General features: G+C 42.1%; 1 protein-coding gene across 1 annotated transcript in view; it reads right to left on the bottom strand.

Annotated features, from left to right (window-relative positions):
* The window catches only part of sh3bp5b (SH3-domain binding protein 5b (BTK-associated)), a 52,107-nt gene that overhangs the window by 24,192 nt on the left and 9,279 nt on the right, over positions 1-18,636 (bottom strand). The window contains exon 3 of the mRNA XM_039806163.1: positions 12,450-12,578. Coding sequence (XP_039662097.1) covers positions 12,450-12,578 — 129 coding nt within the window. The remainder of the gene's footprint in view (positions 1-12,449; positions 12,579-18,636) is intronic.

The following is an 18,636-nucleotide window of genomic DNA, read 5'->3' as shown; positions in this document are numbered from 1 at the left end:
TGCGACCATATTTGGTCCATAAACAGGAGAAGTGCATCTGAGGGGCGTTACTTAAGCTTATATAGAAATTGTCTTAACCCAAAATGTGCGTAGTCATTTTGGCATCCTTAAAAAACACTTTACAAAGTGCTATATATACACTGTATAGCAAGTGTCAAAATAAAATTAGTATATAAATAAAAATCAATAAAAAGACGGAGAGCAATAAGATAGCTTATCAAATCACATAAATAGCAGATTTGTAAATATTTAAGAATTCATAAAACGCCACCATAAAATTGATGATTTTGGAAAGCTAAAGAAATTGTCAAGACCTCATATTAAATTTGCCCTGACCTTCAGGCTACGTAATGCCTAAAAGCTTGAGTCCCGCATAGTAACATCCGTGTGTGAAAACCTTGAAGGATCAAGAGCTTTAAAATTCACTTAACACATAAATGGTTATGTAAACTCATACAAGCCAAGAAAATGAAGAAAAAAAAATATCTCTTTCTTTGCAAGCATGACCAATGCACACACACAAGCACACGTTATTACACACACACCACTGAATGTTCCGAGTCCTAGTCAAAAGTACAAAAAGAAAACCTGCACCCAACACAGAGCTGATGTGCCTGCCGGGGCTTTTATGCAACAACTGACAGGCCAGTGGCATCGCAATACAACACAACAAAAACACACAAACAGCATCCGGGTGGTCAAAGCCAAGCCAGATGGCTTTGACCTTAGAGCAGCTTCCCCTGCCTCTCTCTCTCTCTCTCTCTCTCTCCCTCTCCCTCTCCTAAACCTCCAAATCCCTCCATCCATTTCACTGCATCCATCAGCAGCATTCGCTGTGGCTAATGTGACGTGCACTGCCTGCCAAAAACAGGGAGGGAGGGAGAGAGAGGGAAAGGAAGGAAGGAAAATAGCTTGATAGAAGGGAAAAATAGTACTAAAAGTAAGAGAAAGAAGGACGATTGATTTTGTTGGCCCAGTCCTGCATACTGCCACGCCTAAACCTCACCCCATTTCCTCATCAGCTTAGCACCCTGCCCTCCCAACCTCACCCCTCCACTCACCCACAGTCCCATCTGTCTAATGGGAGAGGATGGGAGACTACACAGGTTTCACTACTGACATAGAGCCAAAACAATCACATCCGTTAAGTGAAGCATGGCTTTCTCATTCCATCCTTCATCTCTGTACTCGCAGCTTTCTATTCCAGCTGCATTGAGTTTTTCCTCTCCACTTGTGGTGGCTGTGGCTAAGTGGTAGAGAGGTCGCCTGCCAATTGGAAGGTTGATGGTTCGATCCCTGGCACTGCAGTTCCATGCCAAAGTGTCTTTGGGCAAGACACTGATGCCTGAGTTGCCCCCGATGCTGCGCCATCGAAGTGTAAATGTGTGTGAGTGTTTATCTGATGAGCAGGTGGCACCTTGTACGGCAGCCTCGGCCACAGTGTATGAATGTGTGTGAATGGTGAATGGTTCCTGTACGATGTACATTACATTACATGTCATTTAGCTGATGCTTTTATCCAAAGCGACTTACAATTAAGTGCATTCAACTGAGAAGGTCCAAACTCTAGACAACAAGTAGTAAGTGCAAGTACATTAGCTTTAAATAAGCTAAGCTACAAAGAAACAAAAGTGCAGGTTAAAGAGTTTTTTTTTTTTTTTTTTTAACCGAGGTGTAGTCGGAAGAGATGTGTTTTTAGCCTTCGGCGGAAGATGTGTAGGCTTTCAGCCATCCTGATGTCGGTGGGGAGCTCATTCCACCATTTGGGAGCCAGGACAGTGAACAGTCGGGATATGGTTGAGTGATTAGTTCTCCCTCGCTGTAGGGGGGCAGCAAGCAGTTTGGCTGATGCAGAGCGAAGTGTAAAAGCGCTTTGAGTAGTCGTTAAGACTAGAAAAGCGCTATATAAAAACAGTCCATTACTTTCCAAATCTAGCGCATCATTATCTGAACAGCTGGGATTTGCTCATCGTTTTCCCCCTCTTCTCCTGACTATTCCCCCCTGACCTCAGTTAAGAGGACTTCAGCGTTTCCTCTGTTGATTTTACCTCGGCGGCCCCCCACGGTAAAATTTCTGCCGCCACGGTATCAGAAATAGGGCAGACGCGCAACGGGGTTTCCTCTATGTACACCGCGCACCGCCACTCCTTCAGCTGTTCATGAAAAGTCATAAAGTCGTAATTACACCACTCTGCAGAGCCGTGTGCTCTACTGAACTTTACATTACATGTTACATTACATGTCATTTAGCTGACGCTTTTATCCAAAGCGACTTACAATTAAGTGCTTTCAACTGTGAAGGTTCATACTCGAGACAACAATTAACTGTAATTAAGTACAGTATTTATTTATATATTTATATATATATATATATATATATATATATATATATATATATATATATATATATATATATATTTATATATATATTTATTATTATTTTTTTTTATTTTTTTTTTTGTTTGTCTTTGTTCCACCATTTGGGATTAGTTCTCCCTCACTCTGAGGGGGCAGCAAGCAGTTTGGCTGATGCAGAGCAAAGTGGGCGGGTTGGGGTACATGGTTTGAGGGCTGATCTGTTCGTGGTCCTGTATGTAAGTACTAGTGTCTTGAAGCGGATACGGGCAGCAATTGGTAGCCAGTGAAGAGAGCGGAGGAGCGGTGAGAGAACTTGGGGAGGTTGAAGACAAGTCGAGCTGCTGCGTTCTGAATGAGCTGCAGGGGTCGGATGGCACATGCAGGCAGGCCAATCAGGAGGGAGTTGCAGTAGTCTAGACGTGAGATGACTAGAGCCTGAACCAGAACCTGAGCCGCCTTCTGCGTTAGAAGGGGACCTATCCTTCTGATGTTATGCAGCATGTATCTACACGATCGGGTGGTTGCAGCAATGTTAGAAGTGAAGGAGAGTTGGTCGTCAAGTGTCACACCCAGGTTTTTAGCAGTCTGGGTGGGGACTACCACAGAGTTGTCAATTGTTATATTCAGGTCTTGGGTAGGAGAGCCCTTCCCTGGAAGGAAAAGCAGCTCAGTCTTGTCAAGGTTGAGTTTCAGATGGTGTGCGGACATCCACGAAGAGATGTCAGTCAGACAGGCCAAGATATGTGCTGCTACTTGAGTTTCAGACTGAGGAAAGGAGAGAATTAGTTTGGTGTCATCCGCGTAGCTGTGATAAGAAAAGCCGTGCGACTGAATGACAGACCCGAGAGAGTTGGTGTACAGAGAAAAGAGGAGGGGACCCAGGACTGATCCCTGAGGAACCCCAGTTTTGAGTGGGCAAGGTTCTGAGCTAGAACTGAACTCAAGAGAACTGTCATCCGCTCTCTCTCCCCTTTAGGGTGAGCAACTGGAACAGTGACAGGACGTCATCACTCGCAAAGTCATGGCAACCAAATAAACAACAGGGTGAGTACTACTTGTCACTCAATCTTAGGCAAAGTGACAAACAGCGATGAAAGCCGCACTCACGCGGGTCCCGTGAAATATGACAGCTACAGTTTATTGGAAAACGGCATTGTGGTCGCTGACCTTGATGAATTTACCGTTTATTAGACCCCAGATGAGACATGAAGCTAATGTTAGTTAATGTTGGCAAACGCTGTGGTCCCTCTGCCTTTGACTCCCCGCTGCAGGAGATGCTGTATTCCTCCGACACGCTGTATTAACGTTAGTGTTTTTAAATCGTTTTCCAGGTTAGTGGGGATGCATACCGCTCAAAACCTTATTGTTAAACTGTGTGTAAAATGAGAGGTGACGTTAAATCACTGGTTTCTGGTAACAGCACCCTGTGGTACCGTCTATTTGCTGGATGATTTCAAGGTAACACCCTCAGACCTCAGAAGGATTATTAAGTACTCGTACTAGGACTCGGTATCAGAAAGTACCCAAAGGTAAGTACGTGTACTTGATCTCTGGTATTATCGAGATATGAAATGATCTATATCGGGATATATTTTGGCAACATCGCCCAGCCTTATTTCAGATTATTTGAATGACCCCTGGATACCATTTAAAATGAGAAGATAGATGAAGGCAGGTTTTCCAACATTCAAGACATTCATAGAAATGTACCTAGGCCCCAATGTTTATTGGGTCAAGTTATCTTGGTGTAGACATAGAATACCTCATTTGCTTGCATTTGTCTTCTGCCTCTTGTGAACCAGACTCGTTTTGCATCACTGCATCAGCCGCATCACAAGAAATCTCTTACGAATCATCCTCCCAACTGCAAATTGACTCCATGCATCCTTCATCCTCCATCCAAATCATGTGCATTAACTCAATCTGTCTTTTTTTTTAAACTCCATACTCAAACTCCCTCTCAGCGGTCATCAGCTACAGACACAGTGTGGTGCTGCCAGCTGAGTGGGCTGCTGGTTTATGCTTCTGCAACTGGCACATTGATGAAGAGGGAATGAGTCATCCACTTTTGCTTTAATGCTCCATCATAATAATAAACAAGAAGTATTCAGAGTATGCTCAGTCGTCTGAATCTTATACTAATAGAATAACCAGCAAAGGACAAGAGATTCAGCTCCAAAATATTATATATTTTGAAAAAGGGACTACCTATAAGTAACAGAAGAATTCCACTTCCACAAACTGGATTGAAGGACAGTCTTCAAATGTTTGTGGCTTTTTAAACACGCTAGAAAACGGTGATTGAAAACACTGAACTTAGAATTTGATTTCCTAACCTACTGTATTAGCAGAAAGACACAAACACAAAAACAAACCCGTATCCTGACTGCCTTATTTCCATCTGCCCAGCTTTGAGTGTTGGGAGGGGAGGTGGAATGAAGAGTGAGTCTGATGCATATTTCATTACGTTTGAAAAAACAGGTTAAACTTCAGCCCCGCTCCGTCCCACAGGAGTCAGCACTTAAAAACGTGCGTCTTTCAAGCGATGTGCGCTCAAGCGACCATCACTCCACAAACTTTTCAGCCTGGTCATCCTTACCCACTTCCTCGACACATGCTCAGGTCATCAGTAAGTACATCTTTTTTCTTTTTGGGAACAGCTGACCAACCTACACCAGGGAGGTCAAAGGGGAAAAGAGCTTAAAGCTATTTATTTTTAATGTCTCCGAGACACTTCCCTTACAGGAAGGTCAAGAGTTTGATTCATGCTACTTTTGAGTCAACCCAAAGTGTCCTTGAAGAAAGAAAATTCTCACAAGCAGTTATGCAAACAAAAACTTCAGACCAAAATCATTTTTAAAGAGTCACCATTAAGTGGGGGACAACGGAGCAGGAGATTGGCCATAGAATTGGCGCAGCGGGGGCGGTACTACATTCACTTTATCGCAATGTTGTGATGAAAGAGAACTGAGCCAGAAGGCAAAGCTCTTGATCTACCGGTCAATTCTGGTTCCTACCCTCACCTATGGTCATGAAGGCTGGGTCACGACCGAAAGAACGAGATCCAGGGTACAAGCGGCTGAAATGGGTTTCCTCAGGAGGGTGGCTGGCGTCTCCCTTAGAGATAAGGTGAGGAGCTCAGACATCCGCGAGGAACTCGGAGTGGAGCCGCTGGTCCTTTGCGTCGAAAGGAGCCAGTTGAGGTGGTTTGGGCATCTGGTAAGGATGCCCCCTGAAGACCCAGGACTAGGTGGAGGGACTATATCTAACCAGCAACCCGACACCGAATAATGCAGATGGCGATGATTGGATGGACCATTAAGTGAATTACAAAACCGAGGCAAAGGAAATTGACGCAGTACTTTTGTCTAGTGATTTTTAAAGAACGAATTAATTTTAAAAAAGGCAATAAAAAGCCTTATTTTGTTATCAAATTCACAAACTTTTAATTGATTTTTTTTAAGCCCCTAGGGAAGCCAAACAGGGAAACCCTTATTGTACTCATGCATCATGACTCATTCATGACTCACTGCGGCCAGCAGGATGCCCGATATGCTAATGTAGATTATTTCACGCTGTCAAGAGTTCTAGGTCTGGATTTTATCTTCTATCTGGAGCCAAGGTTGAACCGAGTCCCCACCCACCGCTGCCACCGCTCCCTGGGCGCTGCCTGCCGCTTATCTGCACCCGTAAATAATGGGTTTCTTATCAAACTGAGTGGGAGAGTGACGGAGGGAGCATGGGGAGAAAGAGAAGGGTTTTCTGAGAGGGCAAACAAAACAGCGAGTCAAGCTAAATACTGGGTGCATACTGTGATGACGGAGGAGGACATAACTGAACAGAGATCGAAAAATGAATAAGTGGAGCAAAGAAAGCTAAACATTTTGAGTGGGAGAAGGAAGGTGATAAAGAGCCAAGGAAAGAAATGAAGGATGAACAAATATATAGATAATGATATATTTTATGAAATATAAAAAGATAAAAGACAGGAAGAAAGGGTTCCAAAAGAATGAGGGGGACAAAAGCAAAGGAAATGTTGCAGGAAGAAATAAAGAAAAGTAAAAATCAAGGAAAATGAGACAGTGAAAAGGTAAAGAAAAAAAGAAAAAAAAAGGAGAATTGAGCAAGAAAATACATTAAATGTACTCTTAACGAAAGAAGACAACGCAGAATCAAGGAAAGGAACAAAAAAAAAAGACAGAAAGGAGGAGATAAGCAAAAGAAAAAAAAAAAAAAAAAAAAAAAAAAAAAAGAATTGCCAAGATTTTAGTCAATAAAAAAGCAAGATCAAATCAAAACCCCCATTACATTTAAACCTCCATCTAAACAAAAGCCAAAGATGTACAAACACACTGGCAAAGAGACTCAGTGTTTCTTTAATTTCAGGAATATTTTGTTGGCAAATCATGAAACGCAAGACATTTTAATGTGAATTCTGCCAATTGCATCGGTGGCCATTTAAAAAGGATTCTCAAAAGCTGATAACAGCTTTATTACAAACATTAAACACCCACCGCCTCCAACAAGCAAATGTTTTTACTTCAGCTCCTAATTCAACAGCCTTTTTCACCATCTGTTCAGAAAAAAAACCAAAAGTATTCCTTACCAATGTCTACAGCGCTGCAGGGAGTTCCACCGTGTTGTTAAAGATCTGAATCCCCTGAAGGGGCAGCGGCTCATTTACAAAATAGCTTAGAAATGAACGACAAGGAAAACAAGCCAAGATGGACAGATACTAAATCCCCTGATAGGAATTTGGCGCCAACATGAAGAAAGTAGAGCCCACTTTCCATCTGCTCTAAAAGACCCTTCTCTGTATCTAAAAACTGCAGTATTAAAGACGAAAAATAGCCTTCAGGGAAATACAGGGTTACGTCTACGAAGTAGGTGATTACTTCGCTATCATATTTTATTAGCTTTTTGTGAGTTGGTATTAGGGCTGGGTATAATTCAAATAATTTCAATACAGGTACCAATACCAATACTGTGACTTTGATAACGGTTCCTGAACGACGTACCCTGTGCATAACAGAGTTTTGCCTGCCTCTATGTTGTGTTACATTAGACAGCCAATCACCAGCATTATTAATTAATTAGGTATTGAATGATGAGGCATTTTTTGATAGTAGATACTAAGGAGGCAATTCGGTCGGTTTCGAATTTGATACCCAGCCCTAGTTGGCACAAACGTAACGCATTGTGTTAAAGGTCCCATGGCATGAAAATTTCACTTTATGAGGTTTTTTAACATTAATATGCATTCCCCCAGCCTGCCTATGGTCCCCTAGTGGCTAGAAATGGCGATAGGTGTAAACCGAGCCCTGGGTATCCTGCTCTGCCTTTGAGAAAATGAAAGCTCAGATGGGCCGATCTGGAATCTTCTCCTTATGAGGTCATAAGGAGCAAAGTTACCTCCCCTTTCTCTGCTTTGCCCGCCCAGAGAATTTGGCCCGTCCATGAGAGAGAGACATCATGGCTTTCAAACGAGCAAAGTGGCAGTTGGTCAAGGTCACACCCCCCTCTCCTCCTCAATGGCTACAGAAACGGAAATGGCACATCCCAAGGAAAGCTCATTGTGGAACTGGCTCTAGTGGCTGTAATTCTGCACCAAGGCTACATTTTGGGAAAGAGACTTCAGATACAGTACTACGGGACCACTAAGGTCTATATAAAAGAGATTTCAGATACAGTATTAGGGGACCACTAACATCTATATAAAAGCATCCAAAGAGCACCATGTCATGGGACCTATAAATTGACATATTATATCTTCTCATATCGATCGCAGGCCCGAGAATAAAATCTAAATTGTATTGTGCTTTACTCTGCTTTTTTGTCATTTTAAATTGGATGTCTTTGGGATTTGGACTGTTGGTCAGACAAAACAAGACATTTGAAGTCTAAATGATGAATCGAAAAAATAATCAATGTTTTTTTTTTTTAAATAAACAATAGCTATGTGGAACTATGAGCCAAAAACAAATCTCATCGTTCCTTTCCAGACCTACCGTTAGCAAAGACTTAGCTTTAAATTCTTGGGTTCTTGACTAGTGCAGAGAATTACTGCAGAGATCTGATAAAAACTCCACTGCTATCTGTAGCCATCAGAGAGAGGGAAAGACAAAGAGAAAGACAAAAGTAAGTATGGGGGTAGGACAGAGGGAGACGAGCGATAAAAAGATTTCAGAGCAGAACAAGGCCGGCTTTCCAAAACTGACGGTTTCCCCTCTGTGTTGATATAAACCACGACAAAGGCTAAATCTACCCCGAGGGCCATTTGGAGAGCGAGCACAGAGAAATACACCAGATGGATGTTTATATAGGCCAGTGGATTCAGCTATGATGAGGATGGAGACACTGGCTGTGATTTCAAAAGTCACTGGTTTCAAACGTCAGACCTGCTGAGAAAACTTGAATGTGGGAGATGAAGGAGCAAGGAGTCCTTGAACAAGACGCTTTGACTAAAAGTACATGTTCAGGTAGAAACATTAGCAGACATTGTGCTGTACAATGTGACAAAGGGTGTAATAGTACATTATTTCTGCTGTGGTTATCCATATGGAGTATCGGATACTTTCTTTGCCAAGTAAATTTCCATGAATTATCACCTACGCCAGCAGTCTTTAGACTTAGAAGAGATAATGACTCTGCTTTAATACAGTCTTGAAACAGTCGGGTGCATATTGCAGTAATGGGAGGACGAGATGAGCTCCAATGTTCCATTTTCTGTTTTCAAGCACGGACACAACAAAGCCATCCTTCATCTGGCTGCTCACCACTTTACATGCAACAGCAGCCCAGCTCAGACCCAAAACACCACAATGGACGCCGTTTGTGAGGTTTTCATGGCAATTATCAATCTGGGCCAAAGTGGGCAGAGGCATTTCAAATCATCAGAAGGTGTGCTTATTGCTTGGATGGAAAGACCAGTAAACAAGTAATACAGTGGCTTGTTTTATCACACCTCAATTACTGTCCAGTAATCTGTTGAAGGGATGCACGCGAGGCTGTTGGATGGATGACGGTGGAAGAAAGACTGACATACAAAAAATGTGTCTCTAGGAAACACACACACACACACACACACACACACACACACACACACACACACACACACACACACACACACACACACACACACACACACACACACACACACACACACACACACACACACACACACACACACACACACACACACACACACACACACACACACACACACACACACACAAAGCTTCACACTACCTTTACCTAAAACCAATGCCATAAGGAAAAATGTAATGTATAGGGCAATGTCAAACTGGAACATATTACCACTGCATTTAACACAAATTACAAGTGAGATAAGTTTTTTATAAAAAGGGAGTAAAATTAGCAATTAGTCAAAAAGAAATAATTTCAAACTGCATAGGATAGTGGGGATGCGAATGTGGATTAATGTTGTGTTGTTTACCAAAGTACAAATGTGTCCATTGGTTACTTGTGTCAAACGTTTGTTGATAAGGAAATGTGAACGTATCAGAACTACATTTTATTGATAATGTGGAAATATTAATGATGTAGTATTTATTTATTGTATTGATAATATGGAAGTCTGAATGTAACGCTGATTGTCTTGTTTGATCTTTTGTGTGGACCCCAGGAAGAATACTTATTACTTCGATAACAACTAATGGGGATCCTAAATAAATAAAAATGAATAAAGCTCTCGTCCGCTCTCTTTTCCTGTGTCGTTTGTTTAAGTTACACGACAGTCTAACTTGGCAAAGAGAGCAAAAGTGGCTCGTCTGCACGAGCAGACGAGTTCAAATCTTTTCTAAACTTCAACGGTTTATTTTTGTCAGAACGAGGTCGAGCTATATTAGTCTTTGTGGTCGTGCAGAAAAGGATGTTGAAGTATAGCTGACTTCAAAGTCCAAACTGTGTTCATGAACAATTTGGTTTCCCTTAGAGCAGAAGAGTGCGAGTGGGTAGAAATGGTGGTGTTGTAAAATGTGTTTTGCCTACCTGGAGGAAAGCATTGGCTTTAACACCTTTACATATCTCTGCACTTCCTACAATACATGACCTTTCTGGCGACACAGGAAAAACACCCATGATGAATACAGTATTTCTGCTGTCTGAGGGCTGCAACAAACTGCTTGCAACGTTCTCAATCTAGGACTTGCGTAGAGGAGACAGTAAATAAAAATCAGGCCAGCAGGTGAGCTGACTCAAGTAACTACAACGATCACGTGCTGTACATCCTCATCTCAGTTCCCCAGACGACCATCGCACCCGAGAGGCTGGGTACACCACAACCACAGCGGGCGATTCTTTTTTATTTTTTTTTACTATACTTTTACAAACAAACACTGACATCATCGGTTTCTTTCATTGAGGTCTTCATTTGCAAAGCAGCATTTCTTACATGAAAGGTTTGACATAAATGAAAGGAGGGATGAATTAATGGATAGTCTGATGGCCTCGGTGCCTCAAACTAAATAACTAACAAGGTTGGTGCTTCAAATCTCCATTGGTGTGCGATCACGAAAGGCGTGTAATCATGTGGATGCATTCCTCGTGGGGGAGACAGAAACTACGGACTATAGCTTTAAAGTAAAACCACCGTATATATTACAATCTTTACAAGTCTGACTGTTATTGAGTTCTTCAAGAATTTTGTATTTTCGGCCACAAATGTGCTTAATCTCTGCTTGAACATTTCTATGTGATCCCTAAATCATAATAATAGTGGCAGTGGCATCAGGGAACTTAGTTTGAATGTGTTCAAAAAAGGACAGAGCGGAGAAAGGGGAAGTCCTATTGCAGTATCACTTCACAGGAACTCTTTCACCATTGCACTGTATTTCAGCACGCTGCGGAAAATTACCCATCATATTTGTAGCAATTATTTATGTCCTCGTGAAAACCTGGATACCACGATAATCTTCCTACATGAGCCACATCAGAAGGCGGGGAGGCGAGAAAACTGCATAATGAAGCCATTTGGAGTTTAAGTTCATCTCTGCGCTTCCTGACGGAGCTCTGAGAGCTGTTTGGGCGCTTATCGAAATGTGCAGGTGGCTGCTTCCCCCTTTATTTACACCGCAAAAACACACACACACACAACACACAACACACAACACACAACACACCAAGTGTTGAGGCTGAAAAGGGAACTGAGATCGTGGTCTGAAATGATTGTGTAGTTTCCCCTTTGTCAATTTTAAGCGGTGTCCAAATTATGCATTTTACTGATCAACTAGACTGAAAGTGGTTAAAGTTCATGCATGAAAATGATCCCTTCTCCTCAACAAGCAACATCTAAAAGCTGGACAAATGTTATCAAACAGAAGGGCGATTAATGAGATGGACACGCAAAAACACTTGCAGGGAAACTATACATACTCGAACACACAGTAAGGTCTGGACCTTTTGTAATTAATCGTGTCTAAGCTTTTGACCTGGTAAAACAAATAATAAAACACAACAACCAGGCTATGCACAGCTAAACACTGAATATATAAAAAAGTAGGCCTGTGTATGAGAGGCCTTGGTCTCTAGAGCTTCAACGGTTAGTCGACTAATTGATAAGTGGATCAACAAAAAAGATAATCGCCAACTATTTTGATAATTTTTCATGCAAAAATGTAAAAAAAAAAAAAATGCCGTTTATCGCCTCTCAACTATGGAGATGTCCTGCTTTTATCTGTTTATATCATGTTAAACTGAATCTCTTTGGGTTTTGGACAGACAAAGCAAGACACTTAAAGGAATCACTTCGGACTTTGACAAACTGGGATGGACATTTTTTACTATTGTAATGACATTTTATAGACGAAATGACATTTTATAGACCAAATGACACATCATAGACCAAACAACATTTTATAGACCTACTTGGATCCATTAAGATCCACTCAGGTATTAGACATGTTGACACACAGACCCAAGACAAGACCTTAGCCGACCCGATTAGATTATAGAGTATAACTTGGTCAGACTCTACTTAAGACCTGTCTTAGACTTTCCCCAAAAGATGTAAAAAAAGGTTCTGAATGTTTCCAACACCCCTCCCACACTCCCTCCATGCGCTGCTGACTGACCTGTCTGGCCAACCTGCGGGCCTCCCAGTAAGGCTTGGACTCCTCCACAGCCTTGCCGATCTTCTTCACAAGTTCGTCCAGCTTCACCGTAGCCTCAACCAGAACCGAGCGGAACTTTTGCCTCGCGTCCTGACAGACAGAGACAGAGAGAGACAGAGAGACAGAGAGAGAGAGAGAGAGAGAGAGAGAGAGAGAGAGAGAGAGAGAGAGAGAGAGAGAGAGAGAGATGTCAGTAATTCAAGTCAACACATACATGGGAGCAAAAAAAGAAAGGATACCAACATAACTCTTTGAATGTAAACCGAACTTTGACAACCTCTGATCATGCAGATCAACCGGTCAGGTAATCTGTAGCTCATCACACCCACTGCACTTCCTTTATGCAGGGATTTGATAGTTTTTTTTAGCCTAAACCCAAACTGTGAATACTGTTATTAAACTATGATAAGATCGATCGGTGCTACATCAACAGAGCTCAGTGTTGGATGAAATGAGATGCTTCTCCAACTCTTATCCAGCCTTTAAACACGGTTCTTGTTTTATTACACCTTGCACCTCTGAATTAACACTTGGTACATCTCTTGACAGGGTGTTGTTGCTCTTGACCTTCATCTTTCTAGCACCTTGCACGGTTGATCATAAAGGGAATGAAAGTTGCTGAAATGTGATGAAAGGTTGCTCTATTTCTGCCTCACAGTATGAGTCACAGCTTCTAAGAACTCTCACACCTAAAACCCCAGAGCTCAAAGTTAAAACTAAGGTCTAAATAATGGATAAGAAACATTTGCCACCAACCATCAAACTTTATCTAATTTGGGCAAAGTAAGTATTCACACTACGTGCCAGATAAAGCTGACAGTTTTCTTGTGTCATAACACTGAAAGACACCCGCCTGTGAAAAATCAATGCCCGATATAATTTTGTTAACTGGTAAGAAAAAAACTGTTTGTTCATCATTGCATCGTGGTTGTCTAATTGGCATAAAAGGGCAAAGAACAAAAACAAGTCAGAAACTTCATGGATCCCTGCAGGGGAATTCTCTCTTTAAATTCCCCACTTCCTTTATAGCAATTATACAAGTAACATTAGATGTAATGATGTTTTGGCAGAAGCAGGCTTAATTCAAGGGCCTTCTGTTAAAAAACAAGCTCGCTCCCCGAAACGTACCCTTCAGTTTGTGTGGTTTTCTTGTCTTAGAAGCTAAACAAACTTGTCCTCCAACAGTCTCTCTATATGTGAAAGGCTTGAGAAGACAGAGCAGGGCAAGGAATAATTATGTGACATCCTTGCAACTGCAACTAGGGACCTTGCAACCATCGGGACATGTGTCCTTGTAAAAACAAATTGCGTGTGATGCGACTGTCAAGTTGAGAATAATCCAAGAACACTTAAGTGGCATCAAATAACTACACAGAGAAGCCGCAAAACTGCAGTAATTCATTTCAATCACCCGGAGGAAACAACCCCATATGATCAGGTTTGATAGGTTAATAGAGTCTATGAAGGTGCTCGGATCTGGCACGTACACTGTAGTAGGATATCAAGAAGTACTACGTCAATGGCAATTCAAAACGCGTTCCATTTAGATGCTTTGATGATTCTCGTCCAAGAGGTTTCTTCAGGACTCCAAACTGGGGAGGAGTTTCAGACATTGAAACCGTTTGGGTCATAGGTTTCAGGAGGTAGTTGTTCATGGTAGTTGTTATGTCATAAAAGAGACAAGATGTAATTCCTACCAATAAAATCTCTAACCTTGTGGCTTGGAAGATTATCAAAGCCCTGACCATGATTCAAATTGAGCTACTCTAGATAAAAGCTTTCCCAACATGGGGCAGATCAAATAAAACACATATTCTCATTGTTTTTCGTAGACCCGTATACCACAAAGCTATAAATTAAAGCACTGATGGTGTTTCACCAGCCTGGGTTAAGTCCTTTGATTCAGTACACAGATGTACGGGATTTGGGGTTTCAAAAAGGTCTGGGGGTGCGATCGCTGATGGACATTTCCTCGGGTGGAGAAACAATTGAGCAGTCAGAGCTTTGTAAGCGCGATTCATAATGGGGATGTCATCTTGATACATAGCTAACTAGCTTAATAATCACATTAATAAAAACAGTCCCATAACAATAACCACAAAGCAACAAAACAACAAACAGTCAGAATGGGGCCCATTTCAAAAAAGTTCCAAATCCAAAACGACGGCACAAATGACAGATAAAGTGACGCAACCTGGGCTCGCCTGGTGGAGCGTGCGCCCATGTACGGGGGGCTCAGTCCTCACCGCAGAGGCTGCAGGTTCAATTCCGACCTGCAGCCCTTTCCTGCGTTCATTCCTCCTCTCTCTAACCTTTCACGGCTGAGCTGTCCTATCAAATAAAAGGCCAAAAATGCCACAAAACCTTCAGTGATCTGACATGCTAATGCAAGGAACGCAAGTATAAAGTTTGTCTCTATTCTCGAAACATGTCAAAATGTGGTTAGAATATCCTACAATAACACAACTTCAACTCCACTCATCATTACTATGATGCTTTCAATGTCTTTTATAGATGAGAGTTCTGCAAGTTTGTAGTTTGGTCACATGTTATGTTACATTTATTTTCTCAAAGCCACACTTAAAAGTTGAACTTCCCCAAAACGTTGTACTACATTGCACATTTCCGGCTTTGCATTTCTAGCATGACTGTCACTTAAAACACCATCAACTGAGAAATAAAGTAGAATAAAGATCTTAGATCAATAAGCAAGGGGGTCAAAACAGATGCAACAGAAGTTCTGGTAGACTGCAGCGTTTCCCCCAGTATATTGCAAGTGCGGTGGCATTTGTGGTGTATTCTGAGACGTTTTTTAAAACTACATTTACAGCTCGGGGGGTAACATGAATCATATTTTCAAAACTCCAGTTAGCTTTTAGCACTGACTTAACATAGGGCCCTGTGGAATCTGTGTTATAGCGTTTTGAAATTCTCAATTTTGCGATTCCTTCCATGATTCCGTTATCACAGAAACTATTGGGGCTCTACATCAGTCTGTGACTGGCGGCAGCCGGGCCCTCGTCGAAAGAAAAAGACCCTTGCCACCGGGCTAAACAACTTTTCTGGGGGGAAACCCTGAGACTGTACATACAATCATGCATAATGAAGCAGTGCTGGGCAAATACAGAAAAGTCATGGTGAGAAGAAACATTTTTAAATAATGCAGTAGGAGTAGAGAATAAAAAGACTTGGCTTCTGTGCTGCTGTATTTTATATTCACCCCTACACAAGATGTTTACATATTGTTCCATGTTCATTGGAAATTCTATGGGCCTCAGATGCGACAAGAGAGTGAGAGACAGCGGTTACCTTTTGGTGAACTTTAAAACTCAAAACAGAGAAAGCCTCTGAGGCTAGCGACGGGGGATCTCATTATAAACAGACTGAAGAGAAACTGCAGCTGCTTAGGCTATGTGTTTGGAGAATAGGTACGGCGTTTTCATGTAGGTACAAATAATTTATGTGGTCACCAATGGACTGGTACACATCAAGTAACTAACCCTAACCCAGATATTGGGTCTGTAATATTTTTAAAGCTATAGCGCGTCGTTTCTGCCGTCCCCATGTGGAATTCTAAGTAATGACAACAAAACTGTCGGCGTGTCCACATGATACGAGACTTATGTGACCCCTCCCCCCTCTTTCTCCGCGCCGTTGCTAGTAGCCGAGGAGGACAGGGAGGATTTAAAAAAACATGACTGGCTCTTCAAAAGAGGTCATTATCTTCACTAGAGTTTCTGCGCAGGAAGCTGATGGTCTTAATTAGCTTTGTAGCAACTCATTTGGCAACGGCTTGAATGTAACGGACGTTTATAAATATCAAAACGTTACACACTAAAGCGTTGACTGAATATTCACTGGATTTACATAGTTATTAGGATTATTGGATTAACTATGGGTGTCTAGTTAGTAATTAGTAAATACAACAACACAAACATATAAAGTAATCAATTAATTACATTCAGTCCAAACAATATTCCATGTACAATATGATTATGAAACAAAATGGTCATGGTCAGGCAAGTATGCATTATAACAAAGACATTCTTTAATGTCAGAAATCGGGGAGTTATTATTTTAGGAGACAATAAGTAGATTCTTAGCTTCTTAGAAGAGCATTAAATAACATGTTTTTTTTCCTCCCTGGAAATAAAACATCTCTGATGCTGAAGGTAAAATTACTGTGACTTGTGCATGAAAACGATTGAATTTGTCAGGCATTTGGCAATGCTCTTTGGATTTGGATCAAAGGCTGAATTCAATTTCAACGTATCAAAAAACAGTTTCTGAATTAATTTGTTGAACTCTAAAGACTAGGCTAAAAAAGGAAACTCATGGCACGCCAAAGTCCCCAAAAGAAAGCTCATCCTTATTCATCGTACTGGAGACCTCTGCCAAAAGCCACTTACTGGCAAATCAAATTAGTCTTTCATCAGGGAAACAACAGGCTGCAACTTCTATCAAGACGAGAGAAAAAACAAAATAAAGACTGCTGGATTTTACTATCCACAACATCTATCCATTGGACTTAATAATAAAACTGTCCTCAAGTTGTCTGGCTTTCAAAGAATTGCATTGTCCATGGCCACATGTTTGCCCACGAGTCAGACTATTCTAGGACATAAACAGTAGCAGTAACTGTGAATCCTTACAATATACAAATTTTCAGGTCAGTACACATGAATAAAATTCAATTATAATAATTCAATTAAAAGTTAGAGAAAAGCTGATTGCAGGATAGACCTTTTTCACAGCAGACATTTTGACTTGTCATAGTACCTGCTCCAAATCCTGGCACCACATCACTCCAGTCCTAAAACAACTCCACTGGCTTCCCATTTCCCACCGGATCACCTACAAAATCCTGGTCCTCACCTATAAAGCCCTCCACCATCTGGCCCCCTCATACCTGACTGACCTCCTCTCCCCTTACCAACCCTCACGGTCCCTCAGATCCACCTCAGCCGGTCTCCTCTCCATCCAAAAGTCCAACCTGCGCTGTTTTGGGGACAGAGCCTTCTCCAGAGCAGCTCCCAGGCTCTGGAACTCCCTCCCCCAAGAGATCCACACCTCTGAGTCCCTCACCATCTTCCAGTCCCGCCTCAAGACCCATCTCTTCACCTCAGCCTACCCATAGTCCACCTGCCCCCCTCCCTTTTTCATCTGTATCTTGTTTTGTTCTACTTGTTTTGTTTGCTCGTTTTGTTTTGTTATGTTTTTATAATCTACCCTGCCCTGTAAAGCGACTTTGAGTCCATGAAAAGCGCTATATAAATTCAATTTATTATTATTATTATTATTATTATAGTAGGAAAAGCACAGCTGAAAACTGAAATTAATAACCTTAACGATGGCTCGATTCCATCAAGTGTCCCAGTAAGCCATTTCAGTGAGTCAGCATGCACAATACCAGGGCCTCTCCTAAGTGGAATGCAGCCATCATTAATGGTTTAATACCAGGACCTCTCCTAAGAGGAATGCAGCCATCAGTAATGGTTTGATACCAGGACCTCTCCTAAGAGGAATGCAGCCATCAGTAATGGTTTAATACAGTATATATATATATAGTTTAATAAGTCAGTAAGTCTGCTTCCAAAGATGGCGCTAGTGTGCATGGCAAGCCATCTGTCTCTGTCTCTGTCTCGTCTGCTTAGTCTGTTGTTTGCTATCGCTCTATTTATTTACTGTCAAGATGTTTCTGCTTTACTCGTTTATGATCGGGAAGCAACACTTATCAACATTCAACTGCTGTACTTATTGTCTGAAAGACATGTTTTGGGAGATCGCTGGACCTCGAGGATTCCTCCTCTGCTGTCGAATATACCTGAGCACCTCGCGCCGTTCACCTGCTGTTCTTCCCCGTAAGAAACGCTACAGACGACGGGGAAGCGTGGAGGTGTGCTGGTCAGATTCAAGGCTTACCTGGCGCCCACCTATGTGACGTGTCCTGATGGCGCGCTTACGTTCCTGCTGCCGGGCGCGTGCTGGGGATGAGAGACCGTGGCGCCGTCCCATTGTCCCTGGCTCACAGGTTATATCCGGGGACCACCTGCTGACAGCACCACCGGGCCAGGCAGTCAATTGCCGGATCTTCTCCCATGCGTGCCGGTTCCGCCCGAGGTGGGGTGGATTTTTGAACCTGGCCCGC

The sequence above is a fragment of the Perca fluviatilis genome, chromosome 7, assembly GCF_010015445.1.
Source record: "Perca fluviatilis chromosome 7, GENO_Pfluv_1.0, whole genome shotgun sequence".
Taxonomy (NCBI): Eukaryota; Metazoa; Chordata; class Actinopteri; order Perciformes; family Percidae; genus Perca; species Perca fluviatilis.
Note: the sequence above shows the minus strand (reverse complement) of the source record. Positions and strands in the feature narration are given on the sequence as shown.